The 27,195-nt window shown below is 40.6% G+C and overlaps 1 protein-coding gene across 1 annotated transcript in view; it reads right to left on the bottom strand.

Moving 5' to 3' along the window:
- The window catches only part of anos1b (anosmin 1b), a 44,183-nt gene extending 23,298 nt beyond the window's left edge, over positions 1–20,885 (bottom strand). Inside the window, exons 1-2 of the mRNA XM_056377652.1 lie at positions 20,506–20,885; positions 10,195–10,242 (exon numbers count right to left, since the gene is read on the bottom strand). Of these exons, the coding sequence (XP_056233627.1) occupies positions 10,195–10,242; positions 20,506–20,682 (225 nt within the window). The 5' untranslated portion in view covers positions 20,683–20,885. The remainder of the gene's footprint in view (positions 1–10,194; positions 10,243–20,505) is intronic.
- Between the last annotated feature and the right edge of the window lie 6,310 nt (positions 20,886–27,195).

Raw genomic sequence — 27,195 nt, 5'->3', positions numbered from 1 at the left:
CACTCGGCCACGTGCTGGGCTGAGCTTAAGGTTGTCAAAATCTCCCCAAAAACACCTCTCTCTCTCTTTGTGCGCACACAAACACTCATACACATACACGCACACACCAACCAACACATTACCTTTTTCTACACTCCCCAGGCTCAGTCCATCTTGCATCCAAACCCAGCCCACTCTCTGCTCCCTCCTCTCCTCCCACTTTGATCTGTTACAGACATGTTTAATTTTTCATTCCTATCCTCTTGTCATTTCCCCTCTTCTTCTCCCCCCCTCCATCCCTTTCTATAATCCTCTGTTCTTTTTGTCTCCTGTCTTCACGTTATCACTCCTCCTCCTCCTCCTCTCCTCCTTGACCTCTACTCCCATCTCCGTGCTGCCTCTCTCCATCTCCTTCCTTGCCTCATCTCTCCTTCTCTCATGATCTCCACTCACCTACTCTGCTAACCAAAGCTTCTCCTCCTCCACAGTTAAAACCTCAGCTGAAGTCCATTGCTGGGTGTTTACCTTGTCTGGAAATGTAGTTTCCACCTTGCACTCAGTGTACCCCTGATTGTTATCTGACAGTGTAGGTGTTCACAGTTTTCCATGTTTTGAAAAGGTAAATGTTTTCAATGCTGTTTTTTCTTTTACAGGCAAGGCGTGGTTGAACACAAATTTCCCCCACAAGTGGCAATAAAGTTGTATTTTACTGTATTGAACATCAATGGTATAAAGTAAATAAGTACATTTACTCAAGTAGCGTAAACCATGCACTTTATTAGGAACACTTGCTTATTTATGTAGTTATCAGCCAATCATGTGTCAGCAGTGCAGTCATGCAGGTACAGGTCAGGAGCTTCAGTTAATGTTCACGTCAAACATCAGAATGGGAAAAAATGTGTTCTCAGTGACTTTGACTGTGGCATCATTGTTGGTGCCAGATGTGCTGGTTTTGAGTATTTCTGAAACTGCTGATCTCTTGGGATTTTCACACACAACAGTTGCAGTTCTGTGGACGGAAACGCCTTTTTGGTGAGAGAGATCAGAGGAGAACGGCGAGGCTGGTTGGAGCGAACAGAAAGGCTACAGTAACTCAGATATCTTTACAACTGTGGTGAGTAGAAAAGTATCTCAGAATACACAACATGTGAACCTTGAGGTGGATGGGCTACAACAACAGAGGACCACGTCAGGTTCCACTCTTCAGCCAAGAAGTGAAATCTTGCTGCAGAGGGCACAGGCTCACCAAAACTGGACAGTTGAAGACTGAAATGTAAAAAATGCAGTCTGGTCTTGACACACTCTGGGCCCATTAATACCAACTAATCACTGTTTGAATGTATTGTTGTGTGTTGTGCATCCCTTTATGGCCACAATTTACTATCATCTAATGGCTACCTCCAGCAAGATAATGCTCCATGTCACAAAGCAAAAGACAGACATTGATTTTGGCCTTTTCTTTGGGCATTTTTTAAAAGTGGCTAAAACATGTTTTTGCGGCCGGCCCTGTCCACAGCAGCACATCGCTCAGCTTCTCTCTCGTTAATGGATTTGAGCTAAAAACACTCTTGGTATGTATGTGGTACACACCTTACACTCTCAAATATCGCTTGGATGTTGTAAATCACTTAAAAGTACATGCAGTGTATTTGTGTAAGAGGAGCTGAGAGATGAACAGACACTTTTGGCCTTCAGGGTGACATGATGAGTTATGTGTGAGAGAGAGAGCACAGTAGACACAGCACAGGTCAGAGGTCGGAGATGTTACTGTTTAACACACCAACACACTGTAACAACAGAGATGAGATTAATGACCGTCTATGTGTCTCTATGCGTGCACAGTTTGCATAGGGGGTCGTCAGATATCTGTATAATAATTAATCTCACACACACACACACACACACAAACACACACACACACACACACACACACACACACACACACCTCGTCTCTCAGCCCTCCTCTGGCCTCTCCTGCTGTTTTATGGCTTCACCTGCCACGATGGAGGGATGACAGCCACACTCAGCAAGAGGGAGGAGAGGAAATGGGAGAGGGGGGGGGTGGGGAGATGTGGTTTAGGAGTGGATGGTGGGGGAAAAGAAGTGTCAGTTGAAAAGGAGAGAAGAGATGAAAGACAAACAGTGAAACAGGTCCAGAGAAGAAAGGAGAGAGAGACAAAGAAAGACAGCCACACACCAGATGTGCTCTCCATACATGGTCACCAGTTCAGTGTGTGTGTGTGTGTGTGTGTGTGTGTGTGTTTGTGTGTGTGCGCACAATGTGAAAAACGATTTATGTTAATTTATGTGTTCAACTTATCATCAGTTGTTCAGACTTTATTTTATATTTTCTACACATTGTCCCAGCAGGCGCTAGTCGTCAATGTAACGTCAGGAAGACGTTGGACTCTCGCGGCTCTGAAGTCGGACAGAGGCAAAATTTTGGTTGGAAATGAAAATCGGCTAGATGTCACAACCCAACGTTGACTAATTTACATTGTGACATAGCAGATGTTTAGCAGATGTTTGGTTCTCCTCACGACTAGAATGTCGGTATTTTGTGCCATTGGCACAAGACATTTGGACGATGGATTTTCGCTATTGTTTTTTTATTCAGCAAAACATTTTGAATCTTTAATTTGATAAATATAAACATGATTTTTTCTACAAAACAATTTTTTTGTTTAACAACAGAAGTTTAAATATTAAATGATTCTTATACGTAAGCTACTGCAGAAGAACTTTGCTTTTAGAAAGTAGTCTAAAGACAATAATTAAAAGTCTGTAACTTTTCAGAAACTAAGCAGATTATGAGTTTGACCAGATATTTGATGTACTTGAAAGTTTTAGATACTGTGTACTGTGTAAGTGCTCAGGACATTTTTCAGATGATACCAAGAAAGTGCTGAGATTCGATAACCAGCATTTTCAAACATCAATGTGAGACATCAAACATCAAAGCTGAGACCAAACTTGAAATCAACATTGTTGCTTCCTGTTGCAACAAAGGATGTTTTTTCTTCTTTTTCCACTGTCTTGAACACAAACACACATTGTAAGTGATTTTCCATTGGCTTTTTTCATCCTCCACCATCAGCCTCTTTGAGAGCCTGAATGCTCCGTTTGAAGTGAAGAGTAGCATCCTCTTCATGTTTTTTTCCTGCCAAGCAATCCAGCAGATTTCCTGCAAAATCTGACCTGGTGACCCACATTGTAACGTGCAGTTTAGAGGTCGATACAGACCCAGTAAAATACCAACTTGAGGTTAAAGGTGTGGTGAGAAAAGTAGAAAGCCACCCAAACAACAAACTGACTGTGGTGTAACAGTACGGAAACAATAACGGTAGCTACCGGCAACAGCAGAAAGTCTTGGTGAAATTGTGACTGTAAATCACAACTTGATTAGTAGTGAAATGTGATTTTGAAAAAACTTGGGAGGGAACATTTTACATATCTACATATATCCTAAATACTGAAGCCAGAACATATATTTACATACTTCTTCCATGTAAAGTATACTTTCATTAAAAAAAATTCTCATTTAACCACTTCAGGCTAACCTGAATCAGTTAGATGCCTTAAAATTAAATAATGACTGATCATTTATTGATGTTACAGCACAACATCCAGCAATTTCAATCACTGCATTTAATGTAATACCTGCACTAACTGTTTGTACAATGGAAGAAAGAAAGGGACAGAAATGACTTGCCCTTCCTCAACAATATTAAAACTACAATATTATAAATTATACGTATCAATAATATAGTGAGACTATGTGCGGCTGCGCTTATATATGCCAAACTACATTTTACAGAGCATTTCAGAGGGCACAAGTGTTCTTGCTCTATACTGTGAATATGCACACACATGCATATGTGCATACACACACACCCACACACACACTTCAGGCTTTGTGGTACTTGAGTGAAAAGTAGCGGAACAAATTCCTAAAATCCCTTTGAAAAGCATGTTAGACTTTTGCCAGACCTTTGGAAAAACATGTAAAACAACCAGGGCTAACTTAAGTCGGCAGCTTGCGGGAGGAGAGGAAAGGCTGGAGGAAAGAGAAAAGAGGAAAAAGGAAAGAGAGACGGTCAGGAGAGTCAAAAAGACAAATGCCTCCAGATAGTTGAGTGGTTAACTTCATCACCTCTCGAACCACATGTGAATCCTGCCAGAACTCTCTCTCCCCTAATCATTTCCTTCGGTGTTTTCTCTTCATTTAAAACAAAGAATACAGTTACTAAAGGATGCTAGAGTGACTATGATAACAACATTTTGACAGAGGAAGGAAAGAAGTACGGACTAAGAAAAGATGGATGTGCTGGTGGCAGATGGCGATCAAAATTCTTCCCCTATAGGATCAATAATAAAAACACCAGATACACAAAATCTGGTGCATTCCTTCAAATGCCCAACGGAGGATGAGCTGGCATTTCTGACAATATTACGATCGCACTGGCAGAAGCAGACATCATATGAAAGTACTGGACAAGTTTGAACAGCAGAATGACTGGAGATGACTGTGGGAAAAGTAAGCAGAATTAAAAATGGTGCCAGTAGAAGATATGCAAGCTTATGCGGGCTAGCAAGCTGTTGTTTGCAGCTGTTGTACTGGGTTGTGCAAATTAAGCAATAAAAACTGAGATACTGAGAGAGAGGAAATTGAGAAGAGGGCGCAAGACTGGCATGTGGGGATGAGTGCCTGATAACTGAAACTCTTTCCAACAGATTCCTCTCTTTTAATATTCTTTCCTGCATTTTGATCAAAACCCTGTGACTGTTCATTTTAATTGAAACCAACACTTAATTTGCAACCGAGTGAGAAGCAGCAGAAATAAGAGACAGCACTTTCCAGTCTGAGGCGCTCTAAGGACGGCCCCCATTGGGAAGAGAACAAATTGAAGCTCCAACTAATGGACTTCAAATATCTTTGGATTAGTTTTTGCACTACTTTGTAGTAGTGTTGGTGTTGCAGCGGGCTCAAGGTTGAACTGAGCCTGAAGCAAAGATCTTAATCTACCCATCAATATTCAGTTCTGTACAAAGGTTTTTGGCACTAAAAGTAAAATGAGGATGCTTTCAAAAAATTATGCCATGAATACTTTTTATTGATCAATTTACTTCACACGAAATGCAGTAAACAGGAAAAAACTAAATCAAATCAAATCAATATTTGGTGTGACCACTCTTCACCTAAAACAGGGCACACGTCACACAGTGAACGGTAGGTTGTCTTGTGTCTTGTGGTATTTGTCACAGTTCCTCTATGGATTTAGGTTGTCTCACCGTCTTCTGTCTTTCCATGTATTCGCAGACTGACTTGATGATGTTAAGATAAGATATTCCTTTATTAGTCCCACAGTGCAGAGTTTAGCACAGAGACCAAGGCTCTGTACTGTGTGTGTGCGTTAGGGATCGATGTCATGCTGCAGAATGAATTTGGGACATATCCGATGCCTCCCTGATGGTATTGCATGATGGGGAAGAATCTAAACAGCTAAAGTGCCAAAAACTGTTGCACAGTACTGTATGTTCCAACCCTGATGTTCATGAACTCTCAGTAAAGATCGAAAGAATGAGATTGCAATAAATTTTCTTTATAGCTTGTTTGGCCTCACACTTAGGGAAACCACCTGGACAATCTCCCTCTGAATATATACTGAACCAAATACTTTAGGAACCCCCAGTAAGAGCTGGAGTACGTGTCTAGGACATACGGACATTTGCTTAGCCTTGTGCCGCAACAACCCATATAAGTGACGGAGAACTGATCAGATCACTAGAACAAGGGTTATTCCTGTGCTCTCTATGCGGAAACCAAACAACCTCTAATAAGTTGTGTGCATTTGACAGTAGCACTGCTTCATACATGGCAGATTGAACAGTGAAGCGGTGGGAAATAAACCAAGCAAAAGCTAAGGATACAGATCTATTCCAACTGGCATTACAAGTAATATGAACCTCTTCAGAGCAAGTTAAAGGTGGAATGAATGAGGTAAAGAGAATGAGGAGGAGTAACAGTGACTTCATGGATCTGCTCCTTTGTTCTGCATCAGACCTGTTTGTTAGTGGACATCCCACTGCCTCACACACCTGGTACACATTACTGCGTCTACTCTGCGTGTTTGTGTGATCTGCGAGTGTGTGAGGGAGAAGAGATAAAAGGAGGAGGAGAAGGACAGATGGAGGAATTGAGAGAGGACTGTAGTGTAGTTTTAGTGAACTCCCATGTGTGTTTCCATGAGCGAGAGTCCACTGATGATGTGACACAAACCACATGTGATGGGGCAACATCTGCCTGGGATGTATGTGTGTGTGTGTGTGTGTGTGTGTGTGTGTGTGTGTGTGTGTGTGTGTGTGTGTCTTCAATAGAGAGACCCTGGGCCCGGATGTAACAAAGGAACAGATAAAGCCTTTTTCTGTTGTCTCATTTCTTGCTTCCCTCTCTCTCTTATCCTATACTATGTTTTTGCAATTTTTTTCATTCATTTGAGTTTCCTGTTTCATTTCTTCATGAAATAATGAAACATGCAATGATTCATTATTTCATGAAGCTCCCTAAGTGAAACAGATGACATGGGAAAATTTAATTCTCTTAGTTTCACATTGTACCATTTTGTGTGAGTGGGTGTGTAACTGTGAGAGGACAGATTGACTGTGTTACACACATTAAAAGCTCAGTGAGAACAACCTACATCAGTACTGCTCCAAGTTTGGATGAGGACCTAAAAAGGAGTTGAGGGAAAACGAATACGAGTCCCCAAATTATTCAGTAAAAATCTCTGTCAGAGGTTATTGAGTATGTTACACTGCCAAAGGGCTTTATGAGAGCCTGCAGTGGAATGCAGGCTGAGACCAAGTCACATTTAGTCAGATTTGCCTAACTAATAGCCCTAAAATTGGGTTTATAAACATAAGAAAAATGTAGCTCCCTAGAGTAAAAGTCTGAAATTCACACTGTGCAGAGGAGTGTTTTTCCTCCAACAGATCAGCAACTAATGACCAGCGGACTCTCTGCTACTTCCTTCCCACTGACTCTCTCTCTCTCTCTTTTTTTTTTTTTCTCTGGAGAAATCGCTCTCGTCTACTGGTGGACATCAAGCCTCAGTGCTGTTGTGGTACCAGATAAAACGTGCCCAGAGCATCAATTATTAAGAAAAACAAAACCTGTCTTTGAATGTGTGGTCAGGTTTGTGGTCGTTTTTTTTGTTTAAACCAAAAGGTTGAAAGCTTTAGTCTGTTGGAGAGTTCTGGTCTGGCTGCTCATTAGATGACATTTAATATTTGAGAGCTTTGGCTTGTGTTTACGTTTCTTAAAGTATCCCAGTTTGTCTTTGTCTTTCACCTGTCTTGCACCATCTTATATCAAATATGCTACTGGACCAACTGCAGAACAGAACAGAGCAGCAGAGACACCTGGACATTTTTGTTACCCTATGAAATAATAATAAAGAGGATTTGTAGACTGTATAATGTTCCCAAGGTGCATAATCAATAAAAAAAAAGAGTGAAGCCTAAACATCTCCCACACATCCTGTTAACAAATATACACACCTTGGGAGCATTAAACAGCGCTGGACTTCCTCTGCTGTATAATTCATTATTTTGATTAATCTTGGCAATTATGGCTGAAGACTGGGATATGTGCTTTTCTGTTCTAATTTATTTTTGTTGGCCTGCCATGGTGACTTTTACAAATTGGGCTGTATCCACTTTCAACAGACTGTAAAAAAGTAAGAATTAATAACTTTGCAATTCAAACAAGCAAGAAGAGGCACTGTGCGTGTCTGTGCAGTATCGGGCTGTCCGAGAGGAAAATTGTGGTTTACACAGCGTCAGCCCCCACTGGCCAGTTTCTGAGACTGTTTGTTGGACCTCGGTTACTATATAGTGCCACACTGGTATTCGCACATACAGCAACAAGACACAAAGCCAAGGTAATAAAGTTTAGACATGGTATTAAACAAGAAAATATTTTCCGTTCTCATACTCTCTGTGTCTTTGTTGAGCTCTGAATATCAAGTATAGAAACAGAGGAAGGAAAACAAGGAAAGAAAGGGTAGAGATAAGTTTGGGTAAGGTCAAGGGAGCTGTGTGTGTTTGTATTTTTGTTTGAGCTGCTGGAGGGGGGTTAGGTATAGTTGATGTCTGATGTTTCGCTCAGTGTGGTATCCCCTGCAACGGTCTGTGGGTGGGGGGCATGCTCCTGGCTGTTGTTGACATTAACCCCTGCTAACCCCATTACATAGACATACACACAGGCACGCACACAGGCACGCACACACACACTCACACACACACACACACACACACACACACACACACACACACTACTGAAATACGCACTACACAGAAAAAAGCTCTCACTCTGCCTGTCTCTACCTTTTCCTTTATCCGACTGTCAAGTGAATTTGTAGCGAAGCTTGGAAATGTTTCGAAAAGTAAAATATGGCTCAGGTGTGCTTCCAGCTGGGTTGAAGCTTTCAAATTGGTCTGAACCTGAACACAGAGTTCAGAAAACACATCAATTAGACACCAGACAGAATCTTTCAAGACCTCATTAATACTGAGTGAGTTAAAGTCAGCGAGTAAAAGGTCATGGTGGACACATATTTCTTATGTTATTTAGTCCATAAGAGCATTTCTAATCCAACATATACATACTGATCAAAATGTGTTTTTGAATGTAAGGTTTTTTTTTTAACACTGTTCCTGAAAGCAGGTATTTACCTTTTAGTCCTGCTGAATTAGGAGTATGTGATGACCATGATCATTTGCATTAAAACATGGAGACGCAGCTTCAGCCCCTGTCTTGTCTGTGTCTCTGTGATGAGACCAAAACACCCACAGTAATGTACAGAAAGCTGTGACAAGCTGGAACTGCTGCAGAGTGAACAGACTGGCAGCTAAAAATACTCAGCATGGAAACTCCTCTTGAAACAATGAATTAGCACACGCACACACACGCACGCACGCACACACACACACACACACACACACACACACACTGAAGCCTCCTGGCAGGCAGTGTTAAGTGAATAAACAGGGTCTAATTTTTGCTCCACGTGGATGGATAATGGGGATATAGGGGAGGACGTTATTTTAACTAAAAACACAACCTTTGCTATTACAGGAGCCATGCGCTGGGTTTAAAGAATCCATAGAGAACTGAAGGGAGTCTCTCTTTGTCTCACACTTACACTCTTGCTACTTACTGCAGGCAAAAAGAAGTGTTCAGTTTGCTTGTTCTGAGTCACATATGGTCCATTACACCAGTGACAGTCAGCTGGTAATGTAGAACAAAGCAGAAAGACTGTTGTTTCTATGGTTGGTTGCATTTTAATACACCTTGTGCAAGGACTTAAACTGTTAAATGGAAATATTTGAGGTATCCTGTCACACAATTGTAATGTGTCAGCCAATCGGAAACACATTTTCTAATGCCTCAGTATGATGCTGAGCTGAGACAGAATACTTGCATTATATGATGCCCCAAAAACAACCACACCTGGGGTATGGTGCAAATTTTAAATCAAAACACCTGCACACTTATTTCCTTTGCATAAAAAGTATTATCTAAGCTTTCATTCTTTTGATGCAAAAGCCACACGTGTGCAGATGTTTTGATCTTTTTTATTGCTCTTTTTCGCTGGATTTTTATGGAAGTTTTGGGAAAGTTTAGTTAAATGACTTGCTCCGCAGAGGTATGGGATGAGAATGGGATCTTTTCATTCATATTTGAGGACAAAAATCCAGTCCCAACAAAGTCAACAATTTCTTTTAGAGTTAAGACCTTCCAGATTTAAAAAAAAAAACATCCTGTTTTTTGGTAGGATTTAAAATGCCCAATTTGATAGGAACTGCAATCCTTGTCACTGCAAACTCTACTGTTCTGGGACGTGCTGCAGTGGGACACACAGTCAATTGAGTCGGAACACACGACCATTGGTCTTTACTCCTGCACCGAGGACTTGGTTTTAAAGTTGATGTTAGAGTAATGACTGGGTTATGGTCTATATAAGAGGTGAGATACAGAATGGTTAAGTTTTGGAAAAGCCTTCAGGGAATTTATACAAGTCAGAACAGTGTCCTCATGAGTATACTATTGCAAGTGTGTGTGTGTGTGTGTGTGTGTGTGTGTGTGTGTGTGTGTGTGTGTGTGTGTGTGTGTGTGTGTGTGTGTGTGTGTGTGTGTGTGTGTGTGTTTACCTGAGCACAGCGTCTGTGGTTTTCACACCAAACCAGAACTTGGTCACTCTGGAAGAGAGGGAGAGAATGAGGATTAAAACAAACACACGCACAGAGGAATAAATCTTTCACAGACAAATTCACTGTGACTTCCAGGGAGACGGAAAGCAAAATATTGTTAAAAGAAAGGTCACTGACCACGTTACATAACCAGAGGAAAGCTGTCATGCAGTCAGACACACACTCAACTTTTCTCTTATTTACTCAATTATCCTCTGGGTGAGAAATGACTTAACACACTGTGTTTAGGGTTGCTGAGCCAGACACAGATCACGTCACTTGGAGAGATGTATTTTTATGTGTGTGTTGGTGTATGTGTGAATGTATGTGTGTACAGCTACTGCTAAGTGAGTCAAGACCACCGGTAAACATGGGTGTTATAACCACCGCGACACGGGAAGACGTCATCACATGACCACAGGGACAGAAATACAGATGAACTGACCCAACATCAATCTGTCCAATCTCTTCAGATTTTCAAACTCCTAAAAACAAATTTATACGAATCATCGATACTTGATTTTGAAAAGCGAGGGTCCAAGTAATATAGATTTTCTTTATTAATTGTTTTATTAATCAATTATTTGTTTCATACGGAAAATGTCAAAATAGTGAAAAATGCCTGTCACAACTTCCCAGAGCTAAAAGGTAACATCTGCTGTTTGTATATTAGATATTCAATTTACAATAAACCAGATGATGTTTGGTGTTTTTTAACTTGATCATTTTATTTTTATATTTACAGTTTTTGTGGGATTTTTAATCATTTTAATTGTTTGAAATGCAAGCTGAATACTGTGTGAGTGCTTTATACTTGCACTTGTGGTGTGGTGGCATCAGACTTCTGAAAAGCTTTGTCATCACCAGCACAATCATGACGCCATCATCCAACATCAAAACAACTGTTAAGATACTGGTGGGTGTGCATTTGCGTATCTGTCTGTTGTCATGTGTGTGTGCCCTTATGGGAGTATATGAGTCTCAAGTGTGTGTGTGTGTGTGTGTGTGTGTGTGTGTGTGTGTGTGTGTGTGTGTGTGTGTGTGTGTGTGTGTGTGTGTGTGGGATAAGCCTTCTTAACGACTCCTAAACCCTCTCCTGAGTGAGCTGTATTTAGCCTGAACACGCTCTTCTCTTTCCACAGACACACACTTTTCAGGGCTTCTCCTCTTTTAAGTAGCCTTTGTGCTTCTGGTATGAAGGAGGTGAAGGGGTTAGAGTTGGGGTAACAGTGCAGCAGTTAAAGGTTAGAGATTAGGGGTTAAGGGCTTTCACGGTACAGAAGATGCTGAATTGACTCTTTCAGTCTTCACATTCAAAACAGATGCAAATTGACTGTGTTTTGGTAAAAAAAGCTGCAGCTAAATTGGACTTTAAATAAAGCTTTTACTGTCACTAGAACAACCATGTTTTGTTTTTTTTGCTGAAGTAGGAAAAGTGCAAGAAATTAAAGATCCACTCTGTCGGATGGGGAGGGCTGCTTCTCCGTCCATTTGTAAGTTTCCAAAAACTGACAAACCGTCAGTCACGCCTGTTTTCTGCAGAGATTGGCCACTGAGCATACGGTATGTGTGAAAATGGTCAGAGCTCCAAGTTCTCCAAAAATCTTGTTTGCCTCATTCCTCTCATACTCTTGCCCCTTCCATGTCCAGTGCTGCAGCTACTTTAATATGGCTTTGGTCGTCCAAGCTGTTGGCGGCAACAAAGAAGTGGCTCATTTTCAGAAAAGCAACAGAAGGAGTGGAACCAAAATCATGAGGCCACAAAAAAATTGTTCAGAGTTGACTCTGTCAGTAAAATGATTGTTGGACATAATCTTAAGAGAAATAAAAGGGTATTTCTCGGCTGTGTGAGTATGCCTTTAAGACTAAATGAGTATTGATGGGGTGGACGCCCTTGGCTTAACAGTAATCTGTGCTAGCTGTTAAAAGGGATAATGCTAAGGCGACAGAAAGATGAGAGAGAGAAGAGGAAGAAAAGCAGTGTAGGATTAAAGAATGGTTAAACCCCTGATGAGTAGATGAGTAATAAGTCTGTGGGGAAGGATGGATGGAAAGAGGAATAGATGAGAAGAGAAGCAGAGGAACGGGTGTCATGGTATCACAGGAGAGACACAGAAACACCTTCCTCCTCTGCCCAGCTTTTCTCTTTCCTTTCTAGACAAAATTGACGTCACCCAGGTGCTACAAATTTTACATCATAGAGAACCTATTTTCCATGGGTATAGGTCTTATATTAGATATACAATGGTGTTTCTTAGCTCTCTCATGCTGTACCTTAAGTTTTTTTTTAAACCGCTGCATATAAATGACAAGCAGTCATTCTCTCCTTCCGCTGATTCAGTTGTGAATAACTGAATAGCTGTGCGCGAAATATTAAACAGACACAAATTCCCTGTCCAAATTTGGCTTCACCAGCTTCACCTCTATAGTCTGGTTTTTGCAGGTATTTCAAATTCCACGTCTAGGACAGAATCAAGTTTAAAAAGAGAACAAAAACATTTAGAGTTTAAATGCTTCTCTGGATACTGTAAAATCTGACATCATACAATTTAAAGCACCCTGTAGAGTTTTCTTGAAAACGAACAGTTTCTGTTTAAATTCAGTGTTTCTCACCAGAAATTACTGTGTATCATCAAGCTCTAACAAACATCTTTCCTTCCTCATAAAACCAGAGACTAATAGAGCTAGACTATAGAGAACATAGAACTAACAGATAATGACAACAGTATTGGCGAGTCTTGGTGGTTAGTAGAGGAATGCATCTTTGCTGCCTTTTAATGTATAAATTTATTTAGTTGTTGATGTTAAAACACACTAAAATACAACATGAATATGTATGTTAAGGTGGGTTATCATTGATTTAAAATGTATTTAAAGGACAAATTACAGTAAAGTGAGGTCATTTTCTGAACTCATGTGAGTGAAACACCAAAATCTTTCTGGCTCTTAATCATATCCACATTAATCATAATCAAATCTAATTTGCAGCTCTAATTATATCCATTAAATAATGTGCAATGTATCCAAGGCATCAAGTCAAAAGTGTTATGATTTTTGACTTTATTGGCAGTATCACTCCACTCTGTCCTGCTCCTGGAGGCTCAATCAGGGTGGGTTAAATTAGCAAAGTTAAGTTTGTCCTGCAGCAGGAGGATGATTTATTCAGCCAGCCACCATCTGCCTCTCTTCTGGAGGACAGAAAAAGATAAAGAAAAGCGAGACGAGGATCTGAATATGCACACAATTTACATTCCCCCCTCCTCCTCCTCCTCGTGCTCCTGCTCATCCAGATTAGCTTCCCTTGGTCACCCTGTCACCCTCTCTGTCTATCATTTGTATACTCCAACTCTCTCTCAACCCCCTCCACATTGCTGCCAGCTCCTGTGAAAATGACAGGATAAGACTTGAACGATGATGATGATGATGATGATGATGATGATGATGATGATAAACTGTAGATGCTCCAGTCAAAGAGCTGAGAATAACGTGGAGGCCAGTTAAACATCTCCAGATTCTCACAGAGGAGATATAAAGCTTCTTTCCCCCCTGCTGGCCTCACATCTTCATCCTCTCTCTTAATCTTTTTTAACGCTCTCTTTCTTTTTCTATCGTCCTCACCATAACATCACCCGCTCTCTGTCACTCCTCTTCAGCCCCCTCTGCGACGCACACAATAACTGGATGTACACATACACATTCTTATCCCAAGTCGATTTCATGGGACATATTTGCTGTCAGAGCCAATCAAGGCAGTTTAGATGGGCCTGTGTGCCGTATGGCTATTAAACGGTGGTCAAAGTGGGGTTTCATAGGGTCTCAGAGTATGTGTGTAAGTCTGTCTGCGGCAAAACAGCTGCACATGTTGAAAAAGTCGGGGAAAGAAATAGAGGACTGGAAGAAGAGAGAAAAGAAGTTGGATGTGGGAGACTGGGAGGAAAATGAGAGGGAGAGAGGAAGTTGAAAAGAGCAGAGGGACACAGACAAAAGAAGGTGAAAGATGGAAATAAATATTAGTTAATTCGAGCTGGGAGGAGACTGGCGGGGAGTGGTGTATACTAGTTATGAAACAGGATGGAATAAATTCTAGTGACTGCTGTCTGTCATCTGGCCTGGGTTTGGTCTTCAGGGTTATTTTATTGATGGGAACTTTAAATAAAGTACTTTCATTTTGAAATTCCCAAATGCATTTATTTGTGGCTTTACACTGGCAGTTTAGAGAGTTATATGTGAGGCATTTACTTATAAAACTCTATCCTAAACCCATGTAAAGACATACAAAGGTTTTGAGGCCAAAGGTTTTTGTGTATTTTATGGTCCAAGAATCCTCACAGTAATGCTCAGAAGATACTATGCATGAAAAATCTCAAGAGGATTTCACTTCAATACACCTCATGATATATAACTTAGAACAAAACCATGCAAAAATCTCCTTTCATTTTTAATGATGGATTTCCACATGGCTGGATTTCATACCAACACTAAAAACACAGGGTCCTAAAGTTTTTTCTATCCTGGGATCCAAGAGAGAAATTTGTCTGAGCCTGAGACACCAGAGACCCGTCAGCAACAGAGCTGACCCACGTAGTAAGAAACACTTGCACTAAAGGACTTCCACATGGCTCTGATGGCTGCTGAGTCCACAGTAATCACTGTTAAAGAATAACATTCTGATATCAGTGGATGCAACAGCAGGAAAGAGGCTGTGACACAAACACACACATGTACGCACAAACACACACACACACACACACACGGTCAACATGCATGCGCACAGCTGCACACACCCTTCAGTGTTTGAAAGAGAGAGATATAAATCACACTTCTGCCAGATGCAGCGATAAAAAGTGAATGTGTGTGAGAGGGAGAGTAGGAGAGAGTGCATGTTATGTATGTGTGTGTGTGTGTGTGTGTGTGTGTGTGTGTGTGTGTGTGTGTGTGTGTGTGTGTGTGTGTGTGTGTGTGTGTGTGTGTGTTGTGGTCAGTGTTTGCGGTGAGGTGCAGTAGAAAGTCTATTTAACACGAGGCATTAACTCTGCTAATCATACCCAGATGACCAGAAGCAAACACAGCTACGGTGTGTGTGTTGCGTGTACGTGTCGTCTGTGTGCGAGTGTGTGCGGTGAATGTATCATGACTAACTTCCACTCGACGCAATATAACGTTCTTCCCAAAAAGGCCCATGTTGAGGTCTGAACATTCCCGACAGAAGCCCCTAATTAGTCTACGGGTGTGTGTGTGTGTGTGTGTGTGTGTCTGTGTCTGTTTCCGTGCACGTGTGTCAACGTTAGTGTTTGTGGTGCTCCACATCCTGTAAACAACAAGCGTCACAACAAAGTGGTTGTTATACGGTCCTGAACTTTGCCTCATCTGACTATTACATCGGCATCTGTCTTTCTGTTTCAGATCACTTCCAACAGCAGCTGAGATGAAACTCCATCAGTGACGAAAATGCTCCAAATGATCAACAAATTAATGAAAAATTCAACATTTTGGGAAATATGCTTCTTCACTTTCCCCATTCCTTTACCCTGGTAAATGAGAAGATTGATACCACGCCCAGCTAGCAGCCAGATAACTAAGCCTAACACAAAGACTGGAAACAGGAATAAATAGCTAGCATGGCTCAAAATCTGTCATAAAATCCACCAACCAACACCTCTAAAGTTCACTCATCACCATGTTGTATCTGATTTGTTTACTCCATTAAAAAAAAGTGTAAAAACAACACAGGTGCTAGTAAGAAGACTGTTACCTTCTAACAGAGGTTGACCGACTGTTTCCCCCCGTTTCCAGTCTTTAAGCTAAGCTAACTGGTTCCTTAGTTACAAACATGAGAGTGGTTTCAATCTTCTAAACTACCTCTCAGCAAGAAAGCAAATACGATTCAGCTGAGGGAAACTGTCAGCCGTGAGAAGAAGAATGGATTTAATTGCTGAAGTATCAAATATAATGTGCCGTCACGGTTTTGATGTGGTTACAGTCTCTCTGTCTGTCTCGCTTTTCGGTTGCTGAAAGAACAAAAGGCATGCCACTCAATTCTTTGAGACGAGAAATTCTTGGAATTTCTCGTCCTGTTTTCAGGTGAGAATCCCTCCTACGCTGCCACAACTTTATCACCATCTATCCCTGGTTCTGCCGATCAAATGACAGGGCAGTCACAAAAGCTCAGAAAAGAAGCAGAGGTTTTATCTTTGAGTCAAACAAGCCTCTGTCTCCTGCTGTTACCCTGTCTCTCTGCTTACCTGTCTGCCATACATATCAGTCCACTTTTTAGGCAGCGTATCAATTTGTCTGTGTGTCTACCTGCCTGCTGACCTGTCTTTCCATCTGTTTGCCCGTCTTTGTGCATGACCACGTCTGTCTACCTGCCTTTATCTCCCTGTCTCTGTGCAACCTGATCTGACCATTGTCTCTGTTTTTTTTCAGAGCGTGACTAGTTGGCTGACCGACCTCTGGGCTGATTAGAGTTACCTACCGCAGAGCAACTGGGACACACATGCATGCACACACACATAAACATGAATGCACAGGCAGCTTATTCAGCCTCGCGCTGGCCCTCAGCCCTGGCTCGAACCGCTAACCAACCGCTCATCAGCACCACAGACCTGTGAGTGTTTAAGACACGCAGTCTAATCTGATCTACTACGTATGTGCAAAAAGATCCAGCTCTGCAGGCAAAGGCTGGAATTTTCTCCTTATTTTTAGGAGTTTACATCAAAGAGGAATTTAGGAATATGACAACATACCAACATATATATGCTCATGTGCGCGCACACACACACACACACACACACACACACACACACACACACACACACACACACACACACACACAAAGAACTATAATTACACTATTACACCATACAAGGGAAAGTAGTGGAAAACCCAGAAACGCAGCAGAAAGAGGTGTAAATAGAAAACTGGTGACTCACATTCTAGTGGCTACACACTAGCCGCACACACACTGAGAAAGAGAGCGAGCCAAAAACACAGGGTTCACCCACATGAAGCCAGAGGAAGTAATGTGTGTTTGTGTCTGAGTGTGGTGACAGAGCAGGATGAGTAAAGCTCTTTCTGTCCTTACTGACGTTATAGTTACTGGAGCTGTTATCAAAAGGGTTTTTTTCTTTTAAACGTTATGTTCTTTAAATGAATGAATGCTCTAACACACAGTCTCTCCCAACCATCAATCATTCTGTGTCTCTCTATACTGTCCTATTATAGATTCAGAGAACGATGCTGTTCCCCAGGATGTGGCTGAGAGGAAACTTGTTTCCTTGTTTGCTCAAAGTTTAGAGGCTCCTTTTACTTTGGCACAACACGCAAAGTTTTCAGAACCTACTTTATATCCTCAAATGAGTTTCTGAGTCACACATCAACACCATCTTTTCCTGTTTGCCGCTGTCCTGCCAATCAGTAATGAAGTCAGTGCTGATTTCTTTTTCTCCCTTGTGTTAAAGCTAAGATTGTGTCTAATGAGTATATTCCTTATTGATTAATATCTGAATCATTTTTTTGGTAAAATAATCAAGATAGTACAACATGCCCATCAAAATTTCACAGTTTAAGTCATGTCTTAAAATTGTTTGTTCTATCCAAATTTATTCAACAATGACATTACATCAAGAGAGAATCCTCTTTTGAGAAGCTACATCTGAGCATTTTTGTTTGCAACTAATAATTATTCTAATTACTGATCAATCTGCTGATTATGTTCTTGACTGATTCTGATCGTTTTGCCAATAAAATATTTGTAAAATTCCCATTGCAGTTTTCCAGAGCCCAGTGTCTTGTCCAACCAATAGTTTAGAATCCAAACATATTCACTTTACAAAATTTAAAAACCGAGAAAACAATAAAATCCTCACATTGGAGACACTGGAACGAGCAAATGATGCTCGACAAATGGCTCAAGCAATTAACAGTTTATCAAAATAGCTGCTGATCAATTTTCTGTCCATCCACTCTCAAAATTTTTGTTGATTCATTTGTTGATTGACTTATCTAATCTTAAAAGATCTGACTAACAGAGGGAGTTACTTAGAGAAAACTACTTGTTTCAAGAGGTCTCGTCAGTCAATCACACTCTCCCTACTGCTGAGGATCTATTTTATACTGCCTTGTTTCAAAATGTTGTCTCAAAAACTTTCTCAAACAAGTCAATGTACATGTAGGAGGCCAAGTGGAATTATCAAAACCAAAAGTAAACAGCAACTGAAATTTTGATCTCAGGAGGGTATATAACATTAAACATGAGATGGATAATTAGCTGTACTATACACCTGAGTGGGGAGAACTTTTACCCTCTCTGCATTCTGAGATATTTTCTAAACATACCTTGGATGTGTCAATTAATGCCAACAGTATGACATTAACAAGTGATATCAGAAAGGAATGAAACATTTCAACCTATCAAAATGAAAACCCAAGTAGAAAATGAATGTCTGGCCTGTTTGCTACCTCCCAGTCGGTTGGTTTCATTTAAATCGCCGCTGTTTGATGCTCAACATCTGACTACTGCACTCCACTTCATAAAGTTTAAACTAAATGTTCCCTTTCTCACACCTCCGATCCAGAAACCACACACACACACAAGCACGCGCGCGCACACACACACACACACACACACACACACACACACACACACACACACACCTCACTGCTAGAGAGTCATCCAGGGGCCACCCTCATTACCCAATGCACAGGTGACAGGGGTCTATTCTGGATGGACGAGGACCAGACCAAACCTTTATTTTATACCTGAACATATGCGAACCCACACACACACACACACACACAAACTTTCTTCTACACACCTCAGAGCCATTGGGGCTGAACTCTGTGGTTAATGACTTTCCCACCCACTACACAGCATGCACATGTTGAAGCCGTTAAAATAAGTGGCTTTTCGAACTTGGTAACGTCCTAACGTCCCCGTTAATCTCACATTCCTCACTACAAAGGCCACAGTACGTGGGCCAGCGATTTCACTGAGATGAGCAATTTTGGCAACTACGAGAAACCAGCAACCCAACATTTTTCTGCCTACCTTTGCTCCTCTGAGCATCGACCAAGGGCAATTTAAATCTGTGCAACATCAAAACATTTGTCCAAAGCTTCCTGATGAAAACCATGCTGGAAATAACACAGAGTTTAAGTCTAGATCACAGTTTCCTCTGATTAATAATTTAGGCAGTAAGTGCTCTACTGTACTGTACCCACTGTGCATAACAACACCTCTTAGCTGATCTAGCTGCTCCACATGGTATTAAGTGGTCATTGTTTGCTGCATTGTTTATGAAAAGCATCCTTTGTATTAAAAAGGAAACTATGACAAGATTTACTGAAAGTTTTGGATGCAAACTACATATTTTCAAATACTACATACTATATTTCTCCAGAAAGCAACACAGGTCTTGACAGGAGTGACAAAAAGAGACAACTATGAAGGGTGGATGTGTGAGTATATCTTCTGTGGCTTTTTTTTTTTTTTTTTTTTAGCCAATCAAAATAAAGAACATTAACTGTTTTTTAATTAAGTTTAATGATGCCATTTAGCTTTAATCTTAGTGATAATGCCTGTATTTACATGCATAATTGAGTACAGATTTAGCCATTTGTGCATACTGCTAAACTTGCAAACACAGCTGTGAGCTCATTATGCCAGTGTATTGTGAGAAAGTCATTTAAAACTTCAGTCCTTCAGTTTTATTTACCTATTTGACAACTGACTGCACTTGATTGATTCAAGATGCTCCCTATCCTCACTTTTAATTTCACCCTTCAATATTCTCTTGTGAAATCATATAGCCGGGTTGGGGGTTCGCTGCTATGAATATAAAGCAAATATATTAGGTAGAATATGAAAATAGCAAATAGAAAACAAAATCTCTATTGATACTAAACAATATGGATCAAGACTGACTGCTGTGTAGTTGTCAACACAACAGTAAATTCAACTGGCCTGTAAAATACAGCTAATGGACTTTTATTTTCAGGTAAAACCTAAAATTGTGCAGCCTGGGGATTAGCCTTCACTTTACTCACCTGTGAGGGTCAGATAAATTTTTTAATTTACGACATATTAGGTATCAAACTAATGGGCAAATAGCATGAAAATCCTCAGTCTTAGTTTATGGTCCTTACAGTTTATGACTTCTAATTGACTTTGTTTACATTGGTGACCATGTTGACCGCTGAATGAGGATCATACTTGACCTCAGGTTCAGTAAACACTATTAAATGAGGGATAAATGGTTGAAGGTAGGCTACCTGGAGGTGTCTGAAGGCGGCGGTTAGCTGAGTCATGTGCAGGGTGAGGCACCTGGACGTGCATCTGGCGCTGTTGATTTTCTCCTGAACATCCTCCTGCTCCGGTGAACTCCTGCGGGCACGAGTCACCGACAGCACCGCGCAAAGGAGCACCAAACCGACCCGAGGAACTGACATGACAGGAACCGAGACGAAACGAAAATAAAACGTGAATTAAACTGCAGACTTGTTTGTCCTCGTGTCCGGCTCGTCAACGTCCTTCTCTCGCGACCCCGTACGCTCAGAATTAAAACATCTACTTCTGCCTGAGCGCGAGCAGGGAGCGGCGCAGCAGCTCTACCCTCCTCGCGGACACTCCCACCACCGGTACAAGTGCGGCCACGTGGAGTTACAATGCTCTTCACCCTCACTGTCCTAGTCCTCGTCTTCATCATCCCCATCACCTGAGCTGCTGATTTCCTTCATCCAGTTTTCGACCAGTCTACCCGTCATCACGAGTATTATCACCCGTGCCACTCCCAACACCTGTGCACATGCAACTCTCATCATCATCCTGAAAACCAGCATCATCACCACTTCACTGTATTTAATAGCATGGCAATCATCTTCATCATAATCATAATTACTTCCCTCACCCTCATCATCACTTTCATGTTTATTTTCTCTTGCTCCCGTGGCGTAGCACATTAGGATTCAGGGCCCATACAGATGCAGCCTCAGTGGGACAGACTCCTTTTGATACATCCATTGTCACAGCAGAAGTGAATCAACAAATTAACACATACAATTAAATACGCCTGCTTGATGTTATTGTTGCAAATCTCCTCTTAGTGTAAACTGCTGCACCCAAAATGATATTTAACGACACTTTTTAAACTCTCTCTGTCTGACATCATCAGTAATGATTTAGAAAATTGGTTTCACTTATTTTTTTTTTTTTTTATATGACATGCCTCAGAGTTCACCTGAAGCCCCATTATCCCAACAGCCATGTCTGGAAATGCATTTTTGTCCAGCACCCTACTGCAGGAGTGCACCTTTCAGACAGGGGGAGGGCTGCTCAGAGACTGTGATGCTGTTTTTGATAGGTCTAATAATCAAACTATGTATCCAGCCAACAGTAATAATTGACTTTAACTTTTCATTTTTATATTCCTGGCTTTTTGACAGCCCTCCCCATGTTAGGGCCCTGGGTACTCTCCCCCTCACCACTACACCCCAGCATGCAACTGACCCACATCATCACCCAAACCATAAGTACAGGTGCACAAGGTATTCACTATCACTCATAATTATCCTGCATGCCAATATCATCATCACTACTGTCCCCTCTGTCATCATCATCATTTTCATCATCATCATCATCATCATCATCATTACAGGTGCTGATCCATATAGTGTAATGGCTATTTGATTTGTCCATAGTAATTGATCAGCTACAGTTTGGCACATGGATCTAGGAGACATGAGTTTTTTTTGTCATGTCACAGTAGAAAAAGCATCTCACCGTCACACTTCAATGACTTACTGGGATACTTGAATAGAAAAGAGCCATTGTTAATGCTAGTGGTAACACCTGTGCTTCTCCTACTATGAGTCCAAATTTCTGCAGTGGGAAAGGTCTGCTATTCCTCTCCATCATCGGTATCACCTTTATCATCGTTATTTTCCTTTTTTTATTGTCCTCAATGACAATCCTCATTTCTATCTCCATCATAATTATAATTATCATAGTTTCACTCACCACCAGTACCACCATCATCACTATGTTTATTCAGCTCATGCAATTATTCATCATTATTACATTATGTCATCATTATCATCATCATCGTCATAATTACCATTTTTACCCTTTTTTTTATCATCCTCACCTCCAACATGATAATGACCATCATTATGTTCATCTCCATCATTATTATCTTTATCTAACCCCTTTTCATCATCATCTTCATCTTCGTGATCATTGTAAATGTCATCATCATTACTGTTGACCTCAACCTCATCGTCCTCATCATTATCATCATCATAATCCTGCATGCCATCATAATTACCACCACTGTACTTTAATCAACAACTTCTTTGTTTTGTCTTGCTTCAGCCACGCTCATGCAATTATTCATCATCATCATCATCATCATCATCATCATCATCATCATCATCACCAGTATCACCATGATTTTTCTGCATACAAGCTCTTCACCACTTTTAATATTATCAGTTATTATAAGTTATTATTATTATTATTAAGTTGTCTTTTGCATCACCTATACATGGTGTTTTTGATCATCATCATCATCATCATCATCATCATCATCATCATCATTACAACTCAATGAGTCTAAACAATCTGTAGAAGAAGTTTAAAATAAATGCAAGTAAAACTAGATCAAACATTAGGAGATGGGGCGTCCTGTGGCGTAGTGGTCTAAGCAGGCGCCCCATGTGTAGAGGCTACAGTCCTCGCCGCAGTCGGCCCCGGCTCGAATCCCGCATCAGATGGCCTTTTGCTGCATGTCATTCCCCCTCTCTCTGCCTCCCTGTTTCCTGTCTCTCTCTCCACTATACTGTCCAATAAAGGCATAAAAAGCCCAAAAAGTATACTTAAAAAAAAAAAAACATTAGGAGATAAAGTGCAGTGAAATAAGAATAGGCATTTATGGCCTAATGGCTTGTATAGCAGGCTATTGTTTGAGGCCTATTAACACTTTACCATTACTATTCCGAAAAACAAACTTCCCTTTATAGTCCTGGAATTCTCTCTGAGGGTAACTATTAGAGCAGACTAATAAAAGGGCATTGATTAATGGGAAAGAGACCTGGAGAATGTGTTGAGGTAGGTGTCTGTCACAGAGCCAGTCAGTGTGTTAGTCACCACTTTTTCAACAGCAACCGGAGACTCAAGTGGGGCTTATAAGAACCAGGGCCAAGTCAAGATGTTTAGGACACTGAGTTGAAAGCCCTATTTGTTTATATGAAACTGTAACCCAGAAGAGGAGTCATCTCTGTTGGCAGCAACATGTAGAAAGAATCACCTAGGTTCTGAATTAGCGGAAATGGAGTCATATAAATATTTAGTAAGTACTGGCAGGACTGTTGTTGGCCCCGTAGTGGAGACCAGAGTTTTTGTACTGTCCTCATATAGAAAGGATAGCATACTGTAAATCAGTCTAATAGTCACGACCATTGGTTCCCAACCTTTTTGGCTTGCCTAGTTCACTATCATGTATGAAAAAGAAAAACATAAATTCTGGACATCTGAGAAACCTGAACCAGCAAATCGTAGACTTTTTTGCATTAAAATGAATTGCAATAAAATTAATCATTTATCAGAAATTTTTCTGTTAACTTGTGGCTTTAGCAGAGACACAAGATTTGAGCAGTTCAACCAAAGACTGATATTTCTGCTCAGAGCGGGGTGGTAGAAGTCAGTATTTCACAAGAAATACACAAAAATATGGGAAAACTCAGAAAAATAATACATATTTTGTTGCATATCCCCATAGTTATTTTGTGACCCCATAGATTTACCTTCAGGCCTTTATGGGGGTCCCAACCGCCGATTTCCCGAGTGGGAACCACTGGTCTATAGACATGATGACTACATTTAGTCACTTTCTGAATATGTAATGTGCTGTGAAGCCATTATGTAGGTATCAATCATTGTGTTCAAAGGTTGTCTGCGTTTGTGTGTGTGTGTGTGTGTGTGTGTGTGTGTGTGTGTGTACACCTGACCCTAGAGGAACTAGGCTGTCCTTAAATCAGAAAGCATAAAATCAGTCCTTGCACACATGCCCCCCCCCTTTCTTGCTTTCTTTCCACACAAACACACACACACACACACACACACGCACACACACGCACACACAGTAGTTGCCCTTTATCTAAGTGACTGAAAGAATATTTTCATATTTTCATAAAACACCCTCCTCAGGTTTCTGAGTAAACCATTAGTGGAGTAAAGACCCTCCCCAACACATACTCAAACATCACACACACAAGCACATGTGCACATTTACACACACGTAACAGAAGCGTTTGCCGTCTGTCCAGATCTGCTCACTGATTAAAGCCAAATGTCTTTGAATTGGCTGGAAAGAGAGAGGAGACGAAGAGGGATAGACAGACAAAGAAACGGAGGGGGTGCATGTGAGACAGAAAGAGAGACAGACAGACAGACAAACAGACAGAGAGAGAGAGAGAGAGAGAGAGAGGCACACAGATGTCTGTCTCAGCTCAGCTCTTAATCAGTCAGCAGCTGCTTCAACAAACCTATAACAAACTTCTCTCTGACAGTTTTCACCCTGATTTTCAAGCAAACAAGATGTAGCCTATTGTAATTCAGTCTGATTATCAGGGTGAGCAGTATTAAAGCTGATAGTGAGGACACCAAGGTCATGTCCTCATGACCTGAGGAGGGAGTTTACATTCTACAATTACTGAAACACTGAATCTGGAGTAGCTATTCATAGTGACTGAACTGAGCATGTTTAATTTATTTTTACTTTATTTATATATCATGAGTAGATAAGCTAAGTGCTGAATTGGGACTTTCAAACAGTATGTCATTTTTGTCTATAAACCATACTGAGATTAGTTGGAATAGAATCAATTTACATGTAAATAGACTGTATTACCGTTTTATTTCTTACATTCTTCTGTTGTATTTGAGTTTATTTGTATTTTATTTTAATGTTTTTAATATTTTATGTGTTTATCACTGAGGATTTGTACATTTTTACAGCTACCTGTCATTTTTTCCTGTATTCTGGGTTTGGTGTTTTTTGACAAAATAAGCCTGAGTTATAGCTGAGTTTGTGGGTCAGGATAGTTTATAAGGTGCCAAACAAAGGTAAAAATGAATGCATAGAAAATTGACAAAAATCGACAAAAATGAGCCTGAACTTCAGATGGTGGGGTTTTAAAAGCTGATTCTGATGTTTTATGAAGAATAAATTATTAAATGTGACTGTTTTTAGACCAAAAGCATAAATTTAAGTGAAAGGATTTTGTATTTCTCCAGCAGAAATGTATTTCTGGCAGATTTCCATTTGGTAATGGTTTCTTTTAATGGTCACAGAGAAGATTGAGTTTCATGAATCATGCTAATAAGAGAAGCTACACTGCCACATGTAGCCCTCTGATGATGTAATCTTATGAACCGGTCTGTTTGAGATCTGACTGCTGGACCTTCATCACAACATACCACATAAACACAAGTAAATCCAGCAGAAATTAACCATTTGTATGAACTACAAAACAGAGAAGCTGTTTCCAATTCTCAAATATAATCTTTATGTATTCAACATGTCACTGATCTAATCCAAATTGTGTCATATATTTAAGCCCAGAGCATTTAACTGTTTCTGTCACAATCCCTACATGCTGTTATCATTCCTGTCCGAGATTACTGAAGCGGTCAGGGATTATGCCATACATCTGAAACTGCTCACAGCTCATCAGTTAGTCATCTGATTTCTGTCACCTTCAAAGTCTTCAAAGTTTCCCAACCCATGGTATAGGGACTCAGAGGTGGCTCACTCATCATGCCTTCATAAGTAGAACTGTTTTATTTGAGCAGAAATTAAGTGGGGGGGCACTGGACTGGTGAGTCGTGGAGTATGAAGCAAGAGTAAGTACAAAGCAACATAAAATGGAAAAATGCAAACAAAGTACAAGTTCCTCATAATTGTTCTTAAGGGTAGGTGTAGTTAGTTACTTTCCACCACTGCTTAGCAGAGTGAGAGTGTGTGTAGAGAGAGAGGGAGGGAACACTGGAACAGTAAATGGAGCTACAGTGTCACTATGTGGCATATAACCACAATTGCAGTTTCAGTATTGATTTCATAAAGGACTACACTGTACAAGTGAATGGTTTCAGATGCTTTACTGCAACTATAGGGACTCTCCTTCCCAAAAGAACGCATGATCGTCAATGTGTTTAGAAAAACTGTGTGTACATTAGGTAAATAATGGTGGAGCTTTGCAATGTTGTATTGTACAAAATTTCATTCTCACTACCTCCACAATGATCAACTGGTCTTAAAGATTTCTGTCTAACGAGTGCGTTGAGTGAGATTATTTCATTACATTTCCTCAAGTTATGTTTATTTTGTTGTTATGTAGTACATCTAATCTTCTTGGTTTGTTCTCACATGATTATAGATCAGCTGTAACCACTCAAACCTCAGGCACCACACTTTAACTGGAAGTTGCTGCCACTAGGCGGCACACCAACCACCAATAACTATAAAGAGAGTGAAGACACGGGTGGATGGAAAATCCATTATGATGGTAAACAGTGCAGCTCAGGCTGTTGGTCAGGTGTTTTATATTTACAGATCACACATTTACTCACTGATTGTCAATCTGTTCACACAAATAATATTGAGACAAATATTATGCTCCGCAAGTTGTGGGGAAACCTATAAATGGCTATTTCCCCAGTACAGTACTAATACAGCTCAATTGATTTGTCGGTCCAGTCAGAGACTGAGAGGAAATGACACCAAGTTGAAATTATATTATAAACTTCATATCAGATTCAGGGGTTTTGGAAAAACATCCGGGGCTGGAGGAGTTGTTGAAGTAAATATGAGTGTTTATTTATGTGTTTGTTAACAACCCCTTACTCCTCCTGGGGCACCCCTATGTTGAGGCTGGGGTATAACCAGATAATTAATGAAACACAGT

This window comes from Seriola aureovittata, chromosome 6, assembly GCF_021018895.1.
Source record: "Seriola aureovittata isolate HTS-2021-v1 ecotype China chromosome 6, ASM2101889v1, whole genome shotgun sequence".
NCBI lineage: Eukaryota > Metazoa > Chordata > Actinopteri > Carangiformes > Carangidae > Seriola > Seriola aureovittata.
The sequence above is the reverse complement of the archived record's forward strand: the minus strand, read 5'-3'. Positions and strand labels throughout refer to the sequence as shown.